The sequence below is a fragment of the Aethalodelphis obliquidens genome, unplaced genomic scaffold (assembly GCF_003676395.1).
Source record: "Aethalodelphis obliquidens isolate GAN/ISIS:26980383/991018 unplaced genomic scaffold, ASM367639v1 scaffold28, whole genome shotgun sequence".
Lineage (NCBI taxonomy): Eukaryota > Metazoa > Chordata > Mammalia > Artiodactyla > Delphinidae > Aethalodelphis > Aethalodelphis obliquidens.
Window position 1 is genome coordinate 23,209,595 of NW_020837972.1, and position 21,147 is coordinate 23,230,741.

A 21,147-nucleotide genomic window follows, 5' to 3' on the forward strand; every position below is an offset into this window, starting at 1 on the left:
TTTTTTTTTTTGCGGTACGCGGGCCTCTCACTGTTGTGGCCTCTCCCGTTGCGGAGCACAGGCTCCGGACGCGCAGGCTCAGCGGCCACGGCTCACAGGCCCAACCGCTCCGCGGCATGTGGGATCTTCCCGGACCGGGGCACGAACCCGTGTCCCCTGCATCGTCAGGCGGACTCTCAACCACTGCACCACCAGGGAAGCCCCTCAGTTACCTTTTATGTTCTTGGGAGGAGTTTTTCATCTACCAGGACAGACATACATGAAAAGAGCAAATATAAATAAATAGAAAGAAAAAAAAGCTGACACAGGCACGGTAGCAGAGAACTCTGTGGTTGGACGTGTGAAGAAGCAGTGAGTTGCACCAGGTGGGAATGAGAAGGGCTGTGCAGAGGGAAGAGGGTTCAGAGCCAGAGGAGCTCCCAGGCGGGACGGCGTGGTCTGAGCCGTGTGGCCTGTTCAGAGACGGGAAGTGGTCTGAGGGACCCGGGTGTCAAGGGGGGCACACCTGCCCAGGTAACCATGGGCAGCTCGTGGGGCTCTGCCTTCCTGGCGGGTCCCGGGGCTTCCAGCAGGGACAGCACACCTTGTGGCTTAGATCAGAGGAATCACTTTATGCAGTATGGTGAGTGTGTGAAGGGATTGAGGCAGAGAAGCCATGCGGGGGGTTCAGGGTGGAGCTGGTGGCCTGAAGTGGAGGAGGGGGCGTGGCCGTGCGGTGCAGGAGCCAGTGCCCGGGTTAAAAGGAAAGGCAGAGGAGACGCGGGGCGGGCAGACGGGCCAGGATTGCAGGAAGGCCTTTTCTGTGCATACAGATGCCTTTTCTGATACAAAGATGGCGATCAGGAGTAACCCAAATGACCCAGATGGGTAACTGGGAAACTTATGGAAGTGCCTGTGAGCCTCTCAGTCCAGGAGGTCACCTGAGCACACGTGTTTAATCTCTCACCCTTCCCAGCCGCCTTCAGCTCTCATTGGAATAACCAAAGGAATGTATTAGTAAGGAGAGTAAAAACAGTTACTGCTCCAGAAGCAGGGGGAGGTACTGTTCATGTTTAAGAAGGACAGGCCAGGCCACCTGGACTTCAGTTCATAGGAAAGAGTAGGACATTTGGGGACTCAGTGGCAGTGACCCCGGGGGAACCACTGTCAACCAAAGAAGGGGGCGGGCAGAAGGCCAGAACCACCAGGAGCGTCCAGGGGGCAGCAGGGCCCCAACAGGGTGTGGTCGGGGTGCAGGGGGCCAGCCCCCGCATGGAGCGCCCTCCCCGCTCCCGGGAGCAAGCGCCTTGGGATTCAGCAGACGAAATGGTGCTCGCTCGCGACTTCCCTCATCGTACCCTCTGAGCCTGAGGCGCCCGAGAGCTGCGGGTGTCCGAAAGCACGCACCCCACCCTCAGCTCCGTCAGGGTGAGGACGAGGAGACAGAGAGTCTCGGCTCTGCAAAGAGGCAGGAGCTCAGGAGAACACGATCTGAGCCTCGGAGCACGTGGGCACCTTGGAAACAGTTACTAAGTGACAGGAAAATTCTTTTAGTCTCTGATGCATATTCTCACAGAATTAAAGGTACTGTAGAATTAGTGCAACCGATAATCTGACATCTGGAAAAGATTGTTTAGAAAAAGATTGCCAAATTTTAAAATGTAATAAAAACACTAAAAATCAGACTGGGTGAGAAGACAAGTTCAAAATTTTTCTCAGATTTCCAAGGGAAAGGATAGAGATGGAAGGAAAAGCATCCAGATGGGAAAATAGACAGGTTGTCCTTCACGGGGGAGAAAAAGCAGAGGCTGGCGCATCGGACGTGTATCTACAGCATTAAATGCCAGGGAGTTCAGATCTATCTGAACTTCTGAATGAAAAGTGTTCTGAATGCTGGAGGACAAAGGTTCTTACAGACATGTCAGCGCCCTGAAATTGATCAGTCAGAGAAGGTGAGGGCAGTGAGCATATTATCCAGACTTATCAGATGCAGTGAAAACTTAAAGAAAACCTACAATCTCATGTGCTTATGTTGGTGAAGAGAAAGTGAAAACAAAGCAAGCATTCAACTCAAGGACCTAGGAGGAGACTTTCTATGAAATGCACGTAAGAGGGCTTCCCTGGTGGCGCAGTGGTTGGGAGTCTGCCTGCCGATGCAGGGGACACGGGTTCGTGCCCCGGTCCGGGAAGATCCCACATGCCGTGGCCGCGGAGCGGCTGGGCCCGTGAGCCATGGCCGCTGAGCCTGCGCGTCCGGAGCCTGTGCTCCGCAACGGGAGAGGCCACAACAGTGAGAGGCCCGCGTACCGCAAAAAAACAAAAACAAACAAAAAAATGCATGTAAGAAAAGCAGAAAAGGAGAATCAGTAAAAATCAAAGCAGAAATGGGTGAGGATATAATAAAAGACCAGTAAAACTTATCATCATTGTACAAGTTTAATACAGAAAAAAGAGCAAATGCACAGCATAATGAGAGAGAAAACACGGTATTTTTTAAGTACACGAGAATAATATATTTAACTAAATTTGAAAATAACTGAAAAAAATTGTCTAAGAAAATATATTGATCAATTGCTAAAATGTCTCCAGAGAGGCAGTAAGACGACAGATCTATAGGCCTGAAAGAATTTAGAAAACTGGTCAGTGAAATACCTCTAAAAGCAGGCAGGCCAGGACAAAGTTAAGGTCAAGGTAACTTCCCTCAAGAAAGAGAAAGCCTGTCTGATTAAAGCTACTCCAGAGCCCAAAGATGGACAGTTAGGAAGCTCTCCAGCCCTAGCACCTTAGCCCCATAAAGCTTAGCAGTCTGCAGGCCAGGACCCCGGGAAACCCAGATGTTAGCACCTCAGATGGAAGCAAGCTGGGAACGACAGTGAGAGCAGGTGTGAGCAGGTGGGGCTCCTTGCAGCCATCCCAGTGCGGCATCCCGCCAGAAAAGCCTCCAAGGACAATCTTACCTTGCTAGCAGATGCTGGAAAAGCACCAACATTTGCTGAGATTTTTATGATAAAGCTTCCCTAGTATGACAGTAATTGACGTTGCAAAAACAGGCTCTCCATTGTGAAAAAAATAAGACTCTCACATTACCTCTGACAATTATAGTGATTCCAGATAGATTTAAGTGTTTAAACATAAAAAATAAAATCATGAAGTAGAAGAAAATAAAGGTAATTTTTTTCTAGTCAGAGTGGAAAGGATTTTCTAAGAATTGAAGCCATGAATGATAAAGAAAGATAGGTCTGATGGGAACTGGGCCTGTATAAAGTTGAAAGATAAACGTCAGGATGGCAGTGATGGCTAATATAACAGAAGATAAAGGTCAAAGTCCTTGCTATAGAAAGAGCTCTTGTAAATCAGTAAGAAGAGTCACTGCAGTAGAAAAACAAAGGACATGAAAAGGTAGTTCACAAAAGAAGGAAAACAGTTGGTCAGTGAATAAACTTTTTTTTTTTTTTTTTTTTTTGGCTGCATCAGGTCTTTGTTCCTGCACACGGGCTCTCTCTAGTTGCGGCGAGCGGGGGCTACTCTTCATTGTAGTGCGCGGGCTTCTCATTGTGGTGGCTTTTGTTGCGGAGCACAGGCTTCAGTAGTTGCGGCACACAGGCTCAGTAGCTGTGGCTCGCGGGCTCTAGAGTGCAGACTCAGTAGTTGTGGCACGTGGGCTTAGTTGCTCTGCAGCATGTGGGATCTTCCTGGACCAGGGCTCGAACCCGTGTCCCCTGCACTGGCAGGCGGATTCTTAACCACTGCACCACCAGGGAAGTCCTAAACTTTTAAAATATATCCTCACTAACAAGATACTGTTCTTTGCCTCCAATTTGGTAAAGTTAGAAAGTAACAGAGAGCGTGCAAGTGGCAGGACCCTCACTCGTGCGTTGTCCTTGGAGTGTTGTCGGTAAGGCCTCTCCAGGGGAGAGCCCAGTGATGGGGACCAAACCCTAAATGCGGATGCCCTCCCACTCCTAGAAACGTCTGGCTCACCAGGACGTCTCGACCAGGTGTTCCTCCCAAGGCTCGTGGGCTTTTAAAAATAAAAAATTGGGAACCATCATGGGAGACTGAAATCAGTTGGCATGTCCATACTAAGGAATATTATTGCCATTTATTAAAATGATGTATGTTGACATGGAAAGATGTCTAAACGTTTTCTATGGAAAGGTGTCGCTTACTAAGTGAAAACAGCAGGCTATAAAGTATGGTCCCGTTTTTCGTGTGTTTGTACACATGCACATGTACGTGCCTCGGAACCATTGTGTTCAGATCATTTCTTTCCCGTATCTGAATAGCAGTTGGTCTTTCATTTTGTTCACTTGTGTTTTCAAAATTTCCTATAGAGAATATGTATTACCTTAGAAGTTAAAAGTTAGTAATGAAACTTGATACCTTAAGAAACGAAGCATATTTGATGTGGAAGGTGGAGGGCCGGGCGCCGTCAGCTCACTCACGCGTGTTTCCTGAGCACAGGCTAGTCTGCGTCAGTGCACACCGGGGCCACATTAGTCCTGCGGTCCTGCCCACTCCAGGCTCCGGGGTAACCAGACCGCACACACAACACAGAACGTCAGGAGTGGCGTGAAGGAGAGAGGCCAGGCAGGGCCTGTCTGAGGAGAGGCTTCATTTGAGATGAGACGAGCAAGAAAGCCAGGCATGAGAAAAGGATGACGGCTCCAGGCAGAAGACAGGGCGGGGCTGGAGCGCAGTGCAGGAGCGGGGAGTGGGAGAGGGGCCCCTCCACAGCTGCTGCTCATCCTTAACACAACAGGAAACCGCTGAAGGCTGTAGGAAGTGCTTTTCACGTGTTGTGAGGTGACTTGCAAATAAGGTTCCAGGTAGAAGCAGTAGTTGTGTAATTGAGTAATTCTCCAAAGAAAGTAGTTCCTCATCCCCTGCTTTCTGGCTGAGCTATGCTGGGAAGCTTACTTGACCTTTTGAGCCTCAGTTTCCTTATCTGTAAATGGGGAGGCCTGATAGTATCTGTCTCCTCCAGGAGTTGCAAATGTTAAGTGAGGTGAGGCGTGGAGACTCTGCACATTAGTCAGTTCTTTTGTTACGTCACTATTTTTTTTAATATAAATTTATTTATTTATTTATTTTGGGGGCTGCGTTGGGTCTTCGTTGCTGTGCGCGGGCTTTCTCTAGTTGTGGCGAGCAGGGGCTACTCCTCGTTGCAGTGCGCAGGCTTCTTGTTGCGGAGCATGGGCTTTAGGGCTCACGGGCTTCAGTAGTTGTGGCACGTGGGCTCAGTAGTTGCAGCTCGCAGGCTCTAGAGCACAGGCTCAGTAGCTGTGGCGCACGGGCTTAGTTGTTCCGCGGCATGTGGGACCTTCCCAGACCAGGGCTCGAACCCGTGTCCCCCTGCATTGGCAGGCGGATTCTTAACCACTGCACCACCAGGGAAGTCCCTAAATCACTTTAAAGTATGTATCGAACAGTGGTGCTGTTTGGCACTGTATTTGACATGCATTAAACTGTGTTCCAGAAGTTTTCATTTTAATATATTTGTTGATTGCATATTTTTTAATTTGGAGGAAGAGATTGGGAGTAATTGTTTTAAAATTATTTTGTGATATAATACTTTAGCCCAAGTTAACTTGAGTAATTTTGATTAACATTTAACTGAAGTTTTCTTTTCTCTGTTTCTTTGACTCTATTCTTAAAGAGACCATATTACTAGAGGCTATAAACGGTTAATATTATGAAAGTATTTTCTTACGGAGAATTTCAAACAAGTACAGAAACAGAGCCTGGTGTAATAGTCACACACGCAGTGCTAGCATCCAGCGCCCGTGGCCGACGCAGGACACATCTTAGAATTCTCAGTCCAGCCCACCCCCAGGATATTCTGAAGCAGATCCCAACATCATGGCATTTTATCCATCAGTGTGATCGCACTTATCTCCAAAAGATAAGGGCCGTTCTTAACATAACCACGGTAAAATAGTTAATATTGACTCTCCCAGCAAAGTGTGCTTTCCACCCCGTGTTATATCTTTGTTTGGGGCTTGTTAGGAAGGTAGACCTCAGCGCACCACGTACAGTGCAAGTGCATGGCGTTGCATAATCAACACAGAGACTGATTTTGCCCCCTTTTCATTCTGACTTATAAAATATCACTTTGCTAACATTTAACATCTTGGGGTGTGCTGTGTAGCTTGAGAGATTATTGACGAGAGATGATTATATGTCAGAGATTATATGTCAGAGATTATTTACCAGCTTCAAGTCACACTTGGGTTTGGAACCGTGAAATGCTGAAAGTAGAGAAGCCCAGGGGGCGGGGGCAGCTGGGTGAGCTCACCTCCACAGTTACAGCCACATCAGAACCTGCCTTCGGTAACCTGGATCCACTTCCCTCTCAGAGTCAGCCCGTTTGCACTGCACTTGACATTGCCCCTCGCTGTGGTTTACTTGAATAGCTTTCATCAGTAATAACACATGGTTTTTAAAAATAAAGTATCTCATTACAACCAGTTAGGTGTTGTTAGGAGCCATTTGCCATAGTCTGAGGACGCAGGGACTCAGTGAGTGCTGAGTAGACGGGGGAAGGGGAAGAAGATTGTTTCCTTTGGGGCCTTTGTATTTCTCTTCAATTAAAATTTCCAAATATTCTAGGAGAGAAAAATTGAACCACCTAAATTTTTGTTACACTAGGTTTAAGATTTTCTTAAAGGTGCAGAGAATAGTCTGACATAACGCCTAGCACAAAGTAGGCACCCAGTCAAACGTTTGCTGAATAAAGGAACAGTTTCTGCAGCTTGCTTTTGTAAGAAAAGGTTACCTTCTATGGTTGGGATTTTTTAGAAGTACCTTTTAATAGTGGAGTCCCATCATATGCTTACTTCTGCAAACTCAGCAATGTGCTGAGCCCAGAAAAAAAAGGAAAACACCAACAAAAATTGACCATTTGCCCATAGAGTGACCCCAGCTGGCACTCAGTGTGTGCATCCTGACGTGGCCCGAGATGGAGCCGGTGCTCTGCCTTCCCCTCCATCGGGCTCAGCACGTGTGATGTCCTCTTAAATGCCCTCTGACATCACAGGCACTGCCTGCGGCCCCTAGAACCTCCCTCTGCGTAAGATGTGGCTCCACTCAAGACGTTGCTCCACCAGCTGATGCTCATGTGGATGGTGGGGCCCGTGTAGATTTCTGCTCTGTGCTTCCAGTTACTTAAAAATGTATTACCATTTTCACCTTTTCTCAATAGCTTCATTCGCTCCAATAAGCTTTGCAATCAAGGCCAAAGAAAATGATCTGCTTCCCCTGGAAAAAAACCGTGTTAAGCTAGATGATGACAGTGATGATGATGAAGAAAGCAAAGAAGGCCAAGAAAGTTCTAGTAGTGCTACAAACACTAACCCGGCAGTTGCCCCACCCTGTGTAGTTGTTGAGGAGAAGCGGCCTCAACTTACCCAGGAGGAGCTAGAAGCAAAGCAAGGTTTGTCAATATGTTTAAACTTCTTCAAAGAAAAGTGCATAAACACAAGATTACCCACTAAGGCAACACTACGAGGCCGCCAGCTGGAGCCTCCCGCCCTCGCAGACCAGAACCACTGCGGAGCCGCGGGCTGCCTTGGCTCAGCTGAGAAGTTCTCTGTGGAGTGAGGAGCGCTGCTGTTCCTTAAGCTCAGATGCAGTGCCCTCGGCGATGTGTTTTCAGAGGGTCAGCTGAGGGTGGCCGAGAAGGCTTTAATGGCAGCCTTGGGGCAAATGCTCAGCCTGTGCGCCCAGCTCGGGGTAATGTTCCGAGCTGGGAGACGCCTCTGCGAGGCCATCTCCCTGCAGAACCATCGGACCCTTGAAGGTGCTGGGGCCCAAGCTGGTTTTCAGGCTGTGGCTCGTCTTCAGGGGTCACGGTGTGGCCACCGCTTGCCTCTGACGCATGGCTAGCAGTGTTTGTGGGGAACGTCTTGTCGTGTTCTGTCCCTCCTCCAAAATAAGTTCTGTTCTGCTCTCACTAAAGTAGTGAATTAACAGTTGCGTTTGCAGTATTTATCTATTCTAACTGGTTTTGTGAATGAATTTTTCTTTGTATACACAAACAGATCACGCAACATTGATGGAAGGTAATTCTTTAACCATAGGATGCCCTGCTCTTGGGAACTAGCGTTGTGCTGCTCCCCCCGAGCACACTTGTGTTCATGCGTGCGTACCTAAATCTGCATTTATTGCGTGTGGACCGAACAGTGTGTCAGATCATTTGGAATAAAACACTTTTCACGGTGTTCCTTACCTGGTAATTTGGGCACATGTTTATGAGAACCATTCCGAGGTTTTCATCATTTCAGGTTTCACTGCTGTGGAATCCCAACAACTTTCTGACTTTGATTTTGAATGTAAAATGTGAGAAGTACCAATAGTGAAAGCATCGTAAACTAATGCTCTGAGAATTGTTTGCCTGATTTGTTGGCCTTTCCTGAAACCTGTATCATATTCACGTTTTAAAATAACTGCATTATATTTCATGACCCTTTTACTGCCCATGGACATTAAGATAGCAATATATTTATACAGTACTGCTTGCTCTAAACATCTTTTTTTCTGTTTATTCCTTAAGCAAAGCAAAAGTTGGAGGACCGACTGGCAGCTGCTGCCAGGGAAAAGCTTGCCCAGGCGTCTAAGGAATCAAAGGAGAAGCAGCTTCAAGCGGAACGTAAAAGGAAGGCAGCTTTATTTTTACAAACCTTAAAAAATCCTCTGCCAGAAGCAGAAGTCGGGAAAGTGGAAGAAAATCCTTTCAGCGTCGAGGTGAGTTAAACAAGAGTCCACGTCTGTGTTCTGGGCAAAGCGTGGTTGGTAAAAGCACCTGAGTGTGGGTTCCTCCGGCCTCTCAGCGCTCGAGCCTGCGTGAAGGCTGTGAGCAGACCCCGCCCTTCTGCCACGTGGGATCGCGTGCTTTTCCGGGCAGACCTCGGAGATACCGTGGTTTCAGTTCCAGACCATAGCAGCGAAGCAAATCACATGCACTTCTTGGTTTCCCAGTGTGTATAAGAGTTATGTTTACATTATACTGTAGTCTATTAAGTGTGCAATAGCATTATGTCTGAAAAATATATACATACCTCAATTTAAAAACCCTTTATTGCTAAAAAATGCCAACCATCATCTGAGCCTTCAGCGAGTGGTAATCTTTTTGCAATAGTAACATCACTGATCACAGATCTAATAATGAAAAAGTTTGAAACATTACGAGAATTACCAACATGTGACACAGAGACATGAAATAAGCAAGTGCTCTTGGGAAGGTGGCCCTGATAGACTTGATCGACGCAGAGTTGCCACAAACCTTCAATTTGTAAAAAAACAAACAACAACAACAAAAAAAAACGCGGTATCTGTGAAGTACAATAAAATGAGGTCTGTCTGTACTGTATAGCTGGGGTCAGTAAGAACCTGATGAAAACTCCCTGAGTGCACATGCACACCAAATACTGGGTGCAGTGTCACAGACACGGACCTTTGGGCCCAGGCTGGGAGCCTGTGCTTCGTGGTGAGCCTCCCAGGAGCTGCAGGACAGCTTCGGCTGTGAGGGCCGCCTCGGGCCTGGACAGACTCACCAGAGCAGTGAGGCTCCTGCCACAGCAGTGGCCCTTGAGCTCACACTGACGGCCAAGAACCTTACTCAGGGGTCTGTGTTAATAGCAGCACTTTAATTAAAAAGAAAAGTAAGATATGGTTACCGTCGTCTTCTCTTAAAGGGGTCAGATGCCCACAACTCTTTCCTAAGCTGTAGAACCACAGCTTAGTCCCCGGCCCATTTCCTCCCTTCACATGGCAGTGGGGCGTGGGGCGTTGGGCTGCTCAGAACACGGCCTGCCCCGCTTCTCCAGGGGTCCCCAAACGTCTTTCGCAGCTGCCTTTTTCCTGTAACGTAGAACGGGCGCTGCGCGTTTTTTACTTTAATTATGTTGACATTTCTGAGCGTCTAAGGCCGTTACTAAAAACTGATTTTTTGCTGCATGTAGCCACTGGTTTATTTGTTTCTCCATGGAAAGCAGCATTCTAAGTTCAGATTTTCAGCATTCTGTTGAAGGTCGAATCAGCTTTCTCACCTCAGGAGTCAGTCTGAAATTCAAATCTGGCAGGAGACCTCAAAAATGGTAGCTGGATCAGGCTGGGGAGCACGAATGCCAGCTTCCGTGAGAGCCTGTGGACTGTGGGCTGCGCCCTGGCAGGCTGGGCGTGCTTGCCATCCTCCTGGGCTCCCGGCCACCTGCTGGAGCACCGGCCTGGCCGCCTCTGTGCTTCCCTGTGCTGCTTCCGGAGGCGGCCGCCTGGGGAGGCCAAAGGCAGGCGGGCCCAGAAAAGCACCTGCAGTCATACCCTGGCTTTGGGAGCACCTCTGCGCCAGGGCAGTGATGAAAACATGCAGCCGCTATAACCGCCACAGATAGAAAAGGGGGGAAAGGCAGAGTACAGAACAGCTCCACGTTTATGGCTGCAGCTGTAAAAACGCGCATATAGTGTGGGCGGGCAGGGAACTTAAGAAGGTGAGGGAGCTGCCACATGGGAGGGGTGTGAGTGGACTACTTTAATTTCCTTTATTGTTTTGATGTCATTTGCGCAGGGAATATAGGGCTTAATTAAAAGGTATCTGCATACATAGATACTGTAACCCATTATGTTACATGGTTGCATCTATATTTTCTAATAAAACTGTGGGCTTTTTGTTTGTTTTGGGTTTTTTTAATATCTATCTTGGAGTATAATTGTTTTACAATGCTGTGTTAGTTTCTGCTGTATAACAAAGTGAATCAGCTATACATATATCCCCATATCTCCTCCCTCTTGCGTCTCCCTCCCACCTTCCCTATCCCACCCCTCTAGGTGGTCACAAAGCACCGAACTGATCTCCCTGTGCTATGCAGCTGCTTCCCACTAGCTATCTATTTTACGTTTGGTAGTGTATATATGCCCATGCCACTCTCTCACTTCATCCTTGCTTATACCCTTCCCCCTCCCCGTGTCCTCAAGTCCATTCTCTACATCTGCGTCTTTATTCCTGTCCTGCCCCTAGGTTCTTCAGAACCCTTTTTTTTTTTTTTAGATTCCATATATATGTGTTAGCATACGGTATTTCTTTTTCTTTTTGTGACTTACTTCATTCTGTATGACAGACTAGGTCCATCCACCTCACTACAAATAACTCAGTTTGGTTTCTTTTTATGGCTGAGTAATATTCCATTGTATATATGTACCACATCTTCTTTATCCGTTTGTCTGTTGGTGGGCATTTAGGTTGTTTCCATGTCCTGGCTTTTGTAAATAGTGCTGCAGTGAACATTGGGGTGCATGACTCTTTTTGAATTATGGTTTTCTCAGGGTTTATGCCCAGGAGTGGGATTGCTGGGTCGTATGGTAGTTCTATTTTTAGTTTTTTAAGGAACCTCCATACTGTTCTCCATAGTGGCTGTATCAGTTTACATTCCCCCCAACAGTATAAGCGGGTTCCCTTTTCTCCACACCCTCTCCAGCATTTATTGTCTGTAGATTTTTTGATGATGGCCATTCTGACTGGTGTGAGGTGACACCTCATTGTAGTTTTGATTTGCATTTCTCTGATAATTAGTGATGTTGAGCATCCTTTCATGTGTTTGTTGACAGTCTGTGTATCTTCTTTGGAGAAATGTCTATTTAGGTCTTCTGCCCATTTCTGGATTGGGTTGTTTGTTTTTTTTGATATTGAGCTGCATGAGCTGCTTGTAAATTTTGGAGATTAATCCTTTGTCAGTTGCTTCGTTTGCAAATATTTTCTCCCATTCTGAGGGTTGTCTTTTCATCTTTTTTATGGTTTCCTTTGCTGTGCAAAAAGCTTTTAAGTTTCATTAGGTCCCATTTGTTTATTTTTGGTTTCATTTCCGTTACTCTAGGAGGTGTTGTCAAAAAGGATCTTACTGTGATGTATGTCATAGAGTGTTCTGCCTATGTTTTCCTCTAAGAGTTTTATAGTGTCTGGCATTACATTTGGGTCTTTAATCCATTTTGAGTTTATTTTTGTGTGTGGTGTCAGGAAGTGTTCTAATTTCATTCTTTTACATGTAGCTGTCCAGTTTTCCCAGCACCACTTACTGAAGAGGCTGTCTCTTCTCCACTGTATATTCTTGCCTCCTTTATCAAAGATAAGGTGACCATATGTGTGTGGGTTTATGTCTGGGCTTTCTATCTTGTTCCATTGATCTATATTTCTGTGTTTGTGCCAGTACCATACTGTCTTGATTACTGTAGCTTTGTAGTACAGTCTGAAGTCAAGTAGCCTGATTCCTCCAGCTCCGTTTTTCTTTCTCAAGATTGCTTTGGCTATTCGGAGTCTTTTGTGTTTCCATACAAATTGTGAAAGTTTTTGTTCTAGTTCTGTGAAAAATGCCATTGGTAGTTTGATAGGGATTGCATTGAATCTGTAGATTGCTTTGGGTAGTAGAGTCATTTTCACAATGTTGATTCTTCCAATCCAAGAACATGGTGTATCTCTCCATCTATTTGTATCATCTTTAATTTCTTTCATCAGTGTCTTATAATTTTCTGCATACAGGTCTTTTGTCTCCTTAGGTAGGTTTATTCCTAGATATTTTATTCTTTTTGTTGCAGTGGTAAATGGGAGTGTTTTCTTGATTTCACTTTCAGGTTTTTCATCATTAGTGTATAGGAATGCCAGAGATTTCCATGCATTAATTTTGTATCCTGCTACTTTACCAAATTCATTGATTAGCTCTAGTAGTTTTCTGGTAGCATCTTTAGGATTCTCTGTGTATAGTATCATGTCATCTGCAAACAGTGACAGCTTTACTTCTTCTTTTCCGATTTGGATTCCTTTTATTTCCTTTTCTTCCCTGATTGCTGTGGCTAGAACTTCCAAAACTCTGTTGAATAAGAGTGGTGAGAGTGGGCAACCTTGTCTTGTTCCTGATCTTAGTGGAAATGCTTTCAGTTTTTCATCATTGAGGACGATGTTGGCTGTGGGTTTGTCATATATGGCCTTTATTATGTTGAGGAAAGTTCCCTCTCTGCCTACTTTCTGGAGAGTTTTTATCATAAATGGGTGTTGAATTTTGTCGAAAGCTTTCTCTGCATCTATTGCGATGACCATATGGTTTTTCTCCTTCAATTTGTTAATATGGTGTATCACATTGATTGATTTGCGTATATTGAAGAATCCTTGCATTCCTGGAATAAACCCCACCTGATCACGGTGTATGATCCTCTTAATGTGCTGTTGGATTCTGTTTGCTAGTATTTTGTTGAGGATTTTTGCATCTATGTTCATCAGTGATATTGGCCTGTAGTTTTCTTTCTCTGTGACATCCTTGTCTGGTTTTGGTATCAGGGTGATGGTGGCCTTGTATAATGAGTTTGGGAGTGTTTCTCCCTCTGCTATATTTTGGAAGAGTTTGAGAAGGGTTGGTGTTAGCTCTTCTCTAAATATTTGATAGAATTCGCCTGTGAAGCCATCTGGTCCTGGGCTTTTGTTTGTTGGAAGATTTTTTATCACAGTTTCAATTTCAGTGCTTATGATTGGTCTGTTCCTATTTTCTATTTCTTCCTGATTCAGTCTTGCCAGGTTGTGCGTTGCTAAGAATTTGTCCATTTCTTCCAGGTTGTCCATTTTATTGGCATAGAGTTCCTTGTAGTAATCTCTCATGATCTTTTCTATTTTTGCAGTGTCAGTTGTTACTTCTTCTTTTTCATTTCTAATTCTATTGATTTGAGTCTTCTCTCTTTTTTTCTTGATGAGTCTGGCAAATGGTTTATCAATTTTGTTTATCTTCTCAAAGAACCAGCTTTTAGTTTTATTGATCTTTACTATCGTTTCCTTCGTTTCTTTTTCATTTATTTCTGATCTGATCTTTATGATTTCTTTCCTTCTGCTAACTTTGGGGTTTTTTGGTTCTTCTTTCTCTAATTGCTTTAGGTGCAAGGTTAGGTTGTTTATTCGAGATGTTTCCTGTTTCTTAAGGTAGGATTGTATTGCTATAAACTTCCCTCTTAGAACTGCTTTTGCTGCATCCCATAGGTTTTGGGTCGTCGTGTCTCCATTGTCATTTGTTTCTAGGTATTTTTTAATTTCCTCTTTGATTTCTTCAGGGATCACTTCGTTATTAAGTAATGTATTGTTTAGCCTCCATGTGTTTGTATTTTTTACAGATCTTTTCCTGTAATTGATATCTAGTCTCATAGCATTGTGGTTGGAAAAGATACTCGATACAATTTCAATTTTCTTAAATTTACCAAGGCTTGATTTGTGACCCAAGATATGATCTATCCTGGAGAATGTTCCATGAGCACTTGAGAAAAATGTATTCTGTTGTTTTTGGATGGAGTGTCCTATAAATATCAATTAAGTCCATCTTGTTTAATGTGTCATTTAAAGCTTGTGTTTCCTTATTTATTTCCATTTTGGATGATCTGTCCATTGGTGAAAGTGGGGTGTTAAAGTCCCCTACTATGAATGTGTTACTGTTGATTTCCCCTTTTATGGCTGTTAGTATTTGCCTTATGTATTGAGGGGCTCCTATGTTGGGTGCATAAATATTTACAATTGTTATATCTTCTTGGATTGATCCCTTGATCATTATGTAGTGTCCTTCTTTGTCTCTTGTAATATTCTTTATTTTAAAGTCTATTTTGTCTGATATGAGAATTGCTACTCCAGCTTTCTTTTGGTTTCCATTTGCATGGAATATCTTTTTCTATCCCCTCGCTTTCAGTCTGTATGTGTCTCTAGGTCTGAAGTGGGTCTCTTGTAGACAGCATATATATGGGTCTTGTTTTTGTATCCATTCAGCCAGTCTGTGTCTTTTGGTGGGAGTATTTAATCCATTTACATTTAAGGTAATTATCAATATGTATGTTCCTATTCCCATTTTCTTAATTGTTTTGGGTTTGTTATTGTAGGTCTTTTCCTTCTCTTGTGTTTCTTGCCTGGAGAAGGTCCTTTAGCATTTGTTGTAAAGCTGGTTTGGTGGTGCTGAACTCGCTCAGCTTTTGCTTGTCTGTAAAGGTTTTAATTTCTCCATCAAATCTGAATGAGATCCTTGCTGGGTAGAGTAATCTTGCTTGTAGGTTTTTCTCCTTCATCACTTTACATATGTCCTGCCAGTCCCTTCTGGCTTGCAGAGTTTCTGCTGAAAGATCAGCTGTTAACCTTATGGGGATTCCCTTGTGTGTTATTTGTTGTTTTTCCCTTGCTGCTTTTAATATGTTTTCTTTGTATTTAATTTTTGACAGTTTGATTAATATGTGTCTTGGTGTGTTTCTCCTTGGATTTACCCTGTATGGGACTCTCTGTGTTTCCTGACTTGGTTAACTATTTCCTTTCCCATATTAGGGAAGTTTTCAACTGTAATCTCTTCAAATATTTTCTCTTCTTCTTCTGGGACCCCTATAATTCGAATGTTGGTGCATTTAATGTTGTCCCAGAGGTCTCTGAGACTGTCCTCAATTCTTTTCATTCTTTTTTCTTTATTCTGCTCTGCAGTAGTTATTTCCACTATTTTATCTTCCCGGTCATTTATCCATTCTTCTGCCTTAGTTATTCTGCTATTGATCCCTTCTAGAGTATTTTTAATTTCATTTATTGTGTTGTTCATCATTGCTTGTTTCATCTTTAGTTCTTCTAGGTCCTTGTTACAGTTTCTTGCGTTTTCTCTATTCTATTTCCAAGATTTTGGATCATCCTCACTATCATTATTCTGAATTCTTTTTCAGGTAGACTGCCTATTTCCTCTTCATTTGTTAGGTCTGGTGGGTTTTTATCTTGCTTCTCCATCTGCTGTGTGTTTCTCTGTCTTCCCATTTTGCTTAACTTACTGTGTTTGGGGTCTCCTTTTTGCAGGCTGCAGGTTCGTAGTTCCCATTGTTTTTGGTGTCTGTCCCCAGTGGCTAAAGTTGGTTCAGTGGGTTGTGTAGGCTTCCTGGTGGAGGGGACTGGTGCCTGTGTTCTGGTGGATGAGGCTGAATCTTGTCTTTCTGGTGGGCAGGTCCACGTCTGGTGGTGTGTTTTGGGGTGTCTGTGGACTTATTATGATTTTAGGCAGCCTCTCTGCTAATGGGTGGGGTTGTGTTCCTGTCTTGCTAGTTGTTTTGCATAGGGTGTCCAGCACTGTAGTTGCTGGTTGTTGAGTGAAGCTGGGTGTTGGTGTTGAGATGGAGATCTCTGGGAGATTTTCGCCGTTTGATATTACGTGGAGCTGGGAGGTCTCTTGTGGACCAGTGTCCTGAAGTTGGCTCTGCCACCTCAGAGGCACAGCACTGACTCCTGGCTGCAGCACCAAGAGCCTTTCATCCACGCACTCAGAATAAAAGGGAGAAAAAGGAGGGAGGGAGGGAGGGAAGAAAAAAGAAAATAAAATAAAGTAAGATAAAATAAAATAAAGTTATTAAAATAAAAAATATTAAGAAAAAAAATTTTTTAAGTAAAAATAAATGGACAGAACCCTAGGACAAATGGTGAAAGCAAAGCTATACAGACAAAATCTCACACAGAAGCATACACATACACACTCACAAAAAGAGGAAAAGGGGAAAAAATCATAAATCTTGCTCTCAAAGTCCACCTCCTGAATTTGGGATGATCCGTTGTCTATTCAGGTATTCCACAGATGCAGGGTACATCAGGTTGCTTGTGGAGCTTTAATCCGCTGCTCCTGCGGCTGCTGGGAGAGATTTCCCTCCCTTTCTCTTCTTTGTTCGCACAGCTGGGGGGCTCAGCTTTGGATTTGGCCCCGCCTCTGCGCGTAGGTCGCAGGAGGGCGTGTGTTCTTCACTCACGTAGGACGGGGTTAAAGGAGCCGCTGAGAGTAAGGATATGTACTTGGAATACTGCAATATGCTTTTAAAAGGGAGGACATCGCCTTTAATCCTGACTCATTTTTAAACATAATTACCTTGATGCTTTTACTTTGGTCTGCACATCCATCTATACATACTTTAGTTGAAAGGTTTAGAGATGTTTTCAGGTGCTAGAAAATAAATGAAAGTTTTATTTTTTATTAATCACTCAAATGGTGGTAGAATTTGTTAGGATATTATTTTAAAATAATATAAAAAAAAAAACGGAGCCGCTGATTTGGGGGCTCCGGCTCACTCAGGCCGGGGGGAGAGGGAGGGGCACGATGCGGGGTGAGCCTGCGGCGGCAGAGGCCGGCGTGACATTGCACCAGCCTGAGGCGCGCCGTGCGTTCTCCCGGGGAAGTTGTCCCTGGATCCCGGGACCCTGGCAGTGGCGGGCTGCACAGGCTCCCTGGAAGGGTTTGTGGATAGTGACCTGTGCTCGCACACAGGCTTCTTGGTGGCGGCAGCAGCAGCCTTAGCATCTCCCGCCCATCTCTGGGGTCCACGCTGATAGCCACGGCTCGCGCCCATCTCTGGAGCTCCTTTAAGCAGCGCTCTTAATCCCCTCTCCTCGCGCACCAGGAAACAAAGAGGCAAGAAAAAGTCTCTTGCCTCTTCGGCAGGTCCAGACTTTTCCCCGAACTCCCTCCCGGCCAGCCGTGGTGCACTAACCCCCTGCAGGCTGTGTTCACGCCGCCAACCCCAGTCCTCTCCCTGCACTCCGACCGAAGCCCGAGCCTCAGCTCCCAGCCCCACCAGCCCCGGGGGGTGAGCAGATAAGCCTCTCGGGCTGGTGAGTGCCGGTCGGCACCGATCCTCTGTGCGGGAATCTCCCCGCTTTGCCTTCCGCACCCCTGTTGCTCTCCTCCACGTTTTCGAAGCTTTCCCCCTCCGCCATCCGCAGTGTCTGCCCTGCTCCTCCCTGCACCTCCGTGGTGCCGGTCCCGTACCTATTCTTTTGTCTCTGTTTATTCTTTTTTCTTTTGCCCTACCCAGGTACGTGGGGAGTTTCTTGCCTTTTGGGAGGTCTGAGGTCTTCTGCCAGCGTTCAGTAGGTGTTCTGTAGGAGTTGTTCCACGTGTAGATGTATTTCTGGTGTATCTGTGGGGACAAAGGTGATCTCTGTGTCTTACTCTTCCGCCATCTTCCCCGCCGTCTCCAAAGTATCCGTTTTTAATTCATTTTTTATTGCGTAAAATATACATGCAGTTTATCATTTTAACGCTTTTTAAGCATATAGTTCAGGGGCATTAAGTACATTCATGTTGTTGTGCAGCCATCCCCACCATCCATCTCCAGAACTTCTCCGTCTTCCCAAACTGAAGCTGTCCGCATTAAACCCCAGCTCCCCACTCCCCTCTCCAGGCCCCTGGCACCCGTCATCCTCTTTAGTTAGGAATAGATTTTGAATATTACAATAATAGGACTGTGCCCTGTCCATTATTCTGGTATCTCGATTCTTTTCACTTCTGCTAGGGATCTTTCCATATCAATGCCAGAGTAGTGCCTCGTGTGGTAACTGTTTACAGGATGAGTGACCGTCAGTCCTTGCATACATCAGTCCTGAAATCAAGCACCGCCTGCCTGTGCCGTACTTGGTTCACCCCTCCCTGCTGGTGGAAACGCGAGCCGCTCCTGGGGTTTTACTGTTACAGCAGTGCTGCTTTAAGCCTTCTGTGCTCACTGAGGGGAGTATATCCACGGCATAAATCCCTGACCGTGGAATTGATTTTTAAACTTCAGATTTAAAATTTTTTTAATTTATTTTATTGCTAAATTAGTGCCTAGAACGATTATAGCAGTTTTGGGGGGGTTTGTTTTCATATTGTTTTTCTCTGTGGTGTGTGAATGTAACTGTCTTCACGCCCTGCCGTCGCTGGCTGTCATCCATCTTAATTCTGTGAGTCTGATAGATAGGAAAAGATGGTATCTGTTTGGTTTAACCTACATATTTTAATTATAGGTGTTAACTGAGTAACTTTTCACGGGTTTTGTGGCCTTTTTATTCCCCTGCTGTGAACCCCTTCCATAGCCTTTACTTTTCTCCTGGCTGGCTGGCTTTTCTCTCCTGTTTTGTGTTAGCTCTGTATCACCAGAGTTACCAACAGTTTCCTTTTTGTCTTTTAATCTGCCCCACTGGGAATTTATTTCATTCTGGGGAGCATATAGCTAGACACAACACAACCCACTAAATCACACATCTTTTTGCACTAGTTCAAGGGCCCCTTTATTATACACTCAATCCCAGCTGTACATGCTCTGTTAGTGCATGGTTGTCTGTTCGGTTCCATCGATCTCTTAGGAGAGGTGATTTTTACATACTCAGGTATAACTTTTAATGATGCCTTGGAGTGTGTTTATTGATGTGGACAGATACTAGTATGTTAAATTTTTAAGCAGTATATAAAATATTTAAAACACTATTCATAAGTAGTACTTAGAAATCTGTATATACCATCCCATTTCTGGTGTGTGTTTGTTTGTGCTCTTAATTCAAAACAAAGAGAAATCAGAAGTCTTGAATTGAATCATGCCGTCATTTACGAGGTAACAACAGACTTCAAGACATTGTTTAGATAACAGTAATTTTTTCAAGTTAATGATCCTGCCAAGTTTACAGGTCCAACAAGAGTTTGGAAAGGAAAGTTGAACAAAAATCAACCCATGTTTGTTGAGCCTCTGTTATATTCAGGGCGCTTTGGGATGTGAATTAGAAGCCTGTCACTTATTCCGTGACCAGTCGCATTCGTGTGCTTGGCATCTGCCCATGGACATTTCCACCAGGTCAGCCCTGCGGGACACAGAGCAGCTCTGAGCAAGAGGGTGAGGGTGCTGGGCCCCCAGGACAGCAGAGGCGGCCCAGGGCAGGGTCCGTAGAGTGCTTGGGGACAGAGCAGGGTCTTGGGGAACCATGGTCATTTGGAGAGGTGACGGGGGCGAGGGCACTCTAGGGCCAAAGACCCACAAGCTGCGCAGGCAGCAGTGATTGGCCCAACCCCGCACTGAATGAAGGGTCTGTGGAGGAAGGGGCAGAACCAGCACGGCCATGGGGACAGGTCTGGGAGAGGCTGAACCGCTGCAGTACGTTTCCACGGAAGAATGTGGATACGGCGGCAACAGCACTCTGAGCAGGCGCAGCTGATTAGAGGGCAGGAGAGGGTCATCTGGAAAGAGGCCTCAGCAGTCAGATCTGGGCGACTGCCCTGCCTGCGAGGTCGACTGGGGAGACTCTGGCTCGATATGCACTGGTAGACATTTGCAAATGCGGTTTTAGAGGATGCGTTTCAAAGTCTGATTTCAAACGTATAATATATCTTGAGTCCTTTATATAATTATCCCATTTAGTGGTTAATGTAGTGTTACTTCAGAAATAAGATTTTATTTTAAAATGTATGTTAGTCTGCTTTTGAGCAATTTATTTTCCCACAGCAGGAAATAATAGTTGCTAGTTTGTGTGCTAATTTGTTGACAAATACTTTATTGTGATCAAAGACTGATCAGTATTGTTTCCCACTGTTACCAAAATAAGGGGCACAAGTTTTTAAATACTCTTTTTTTTTTATTTACTTATTTTATTTATTTTTGGCTGCGTTGGGTCTTCATTGCTGCACGCGGGCTTTCTCTAGTTGCGGCGAGCGGGGGCTGCTCTTCATTGTGGTGCGTGGGCTTCTCATTGCGGTGGCTTCTCTTGTTACGGAACACGGGCTCTAGGCACGTGGGATTCAGTAGCTGTGGCACATGGGCTCAGTAGCTGTGGCTCGTGGGCTCTAGAGCGCAGGCTCAGTAGTTGTGGCGCACCGGCTTAGTTGCTCCGCAGCACGTGGGATCTTCCCGGACCAGGGCTCAAACCCGTGTCCCCTGCATTGGCAGGCGGATTCCTAACCACTGTGCCACTAGGGAAGCCCTTAAATACTCTTATAAATGACTAATCTTTCTCATGCTCCTTCCTGATTTTGCCAGTCATGACTCAGACCAACCTATGTGTTCTTCTACCCCGTGATGATCTGTGCTCTGATCATTTTTGCTGGAGTATTAACATTCCATCCCCAAAAGGCCACTTTGCTTGTTGGACACTGGTTGCCGCACGGCTCTGTTGCTGTGTCCCCCGCGGGCATCACAGGCAGCTCCTCACGGGTCACCCTCTGCAGAGCCTCAGCCAGGCGCCTTCAGAAACTAGACAAGGGAGGTGTGGGGCTGCAGGGAGGGTGTTGACTCAGCAATGACTTGGTCTTGGGGTTTTTGTATAATTTATAGTACAAATTAGCAGGGCCATTGACTCCTTCCGGATGTGCACTGTGCAGTATGGCCACCAGCCACACGTGGCAATTTCAGCTTAACTCAATT

The 21,147-nt window shown here is 45.3% G+C and overlaps 1 protein-coding gene and 1 long non-coding RNA gene across 6 annotated transcripts in view; one reads left to right on the forward strand and one right to left on the reverse strand.

Moving 5' to 3' along the window:
- The window catches only part of LOC113629997 (uncharacterized), a 7,822-nt gene extending 3,162 nt beyond the window's left edge, over window positions 1-4,660 (reverse strand). For both annotated transcript variants that reach the window (XR_003436785.1, XR_003436786.1), the window contains exon 1: window positions 4,363-4,660. This is a non-coding gene — a long non-coding RNA (uncharacterized LOC113629997). The remainder of the gene's footprint in view (window positions 1-4,362) is intronic.
- The window catches only part of SFSWAP (splicing factor SWAP), an 82,853-nt gene that overhangs the window by 38,114 nt on the left and 23,592 nt on the right, over window positions 1-21,147 (forward strand). For all 4 annotated transcript variants that reach the window (XM_027125161.1, XM_027125158.1, XM_027125159.1 and 1 more), the window contains 2 exons: window positions 7,184-7,414; window positions 8,534-8,724. In XM_027125161.1, coding sequence (XP_026980962.1) covers window positions 7,184-7,414; window positions 8,534-8,724 — 422 coding nt within the window. The remainder of the gene's footprint in view (window positions 1-7,183; window positions 7,415-8,533; window positions 8,725-21,147) is intronic.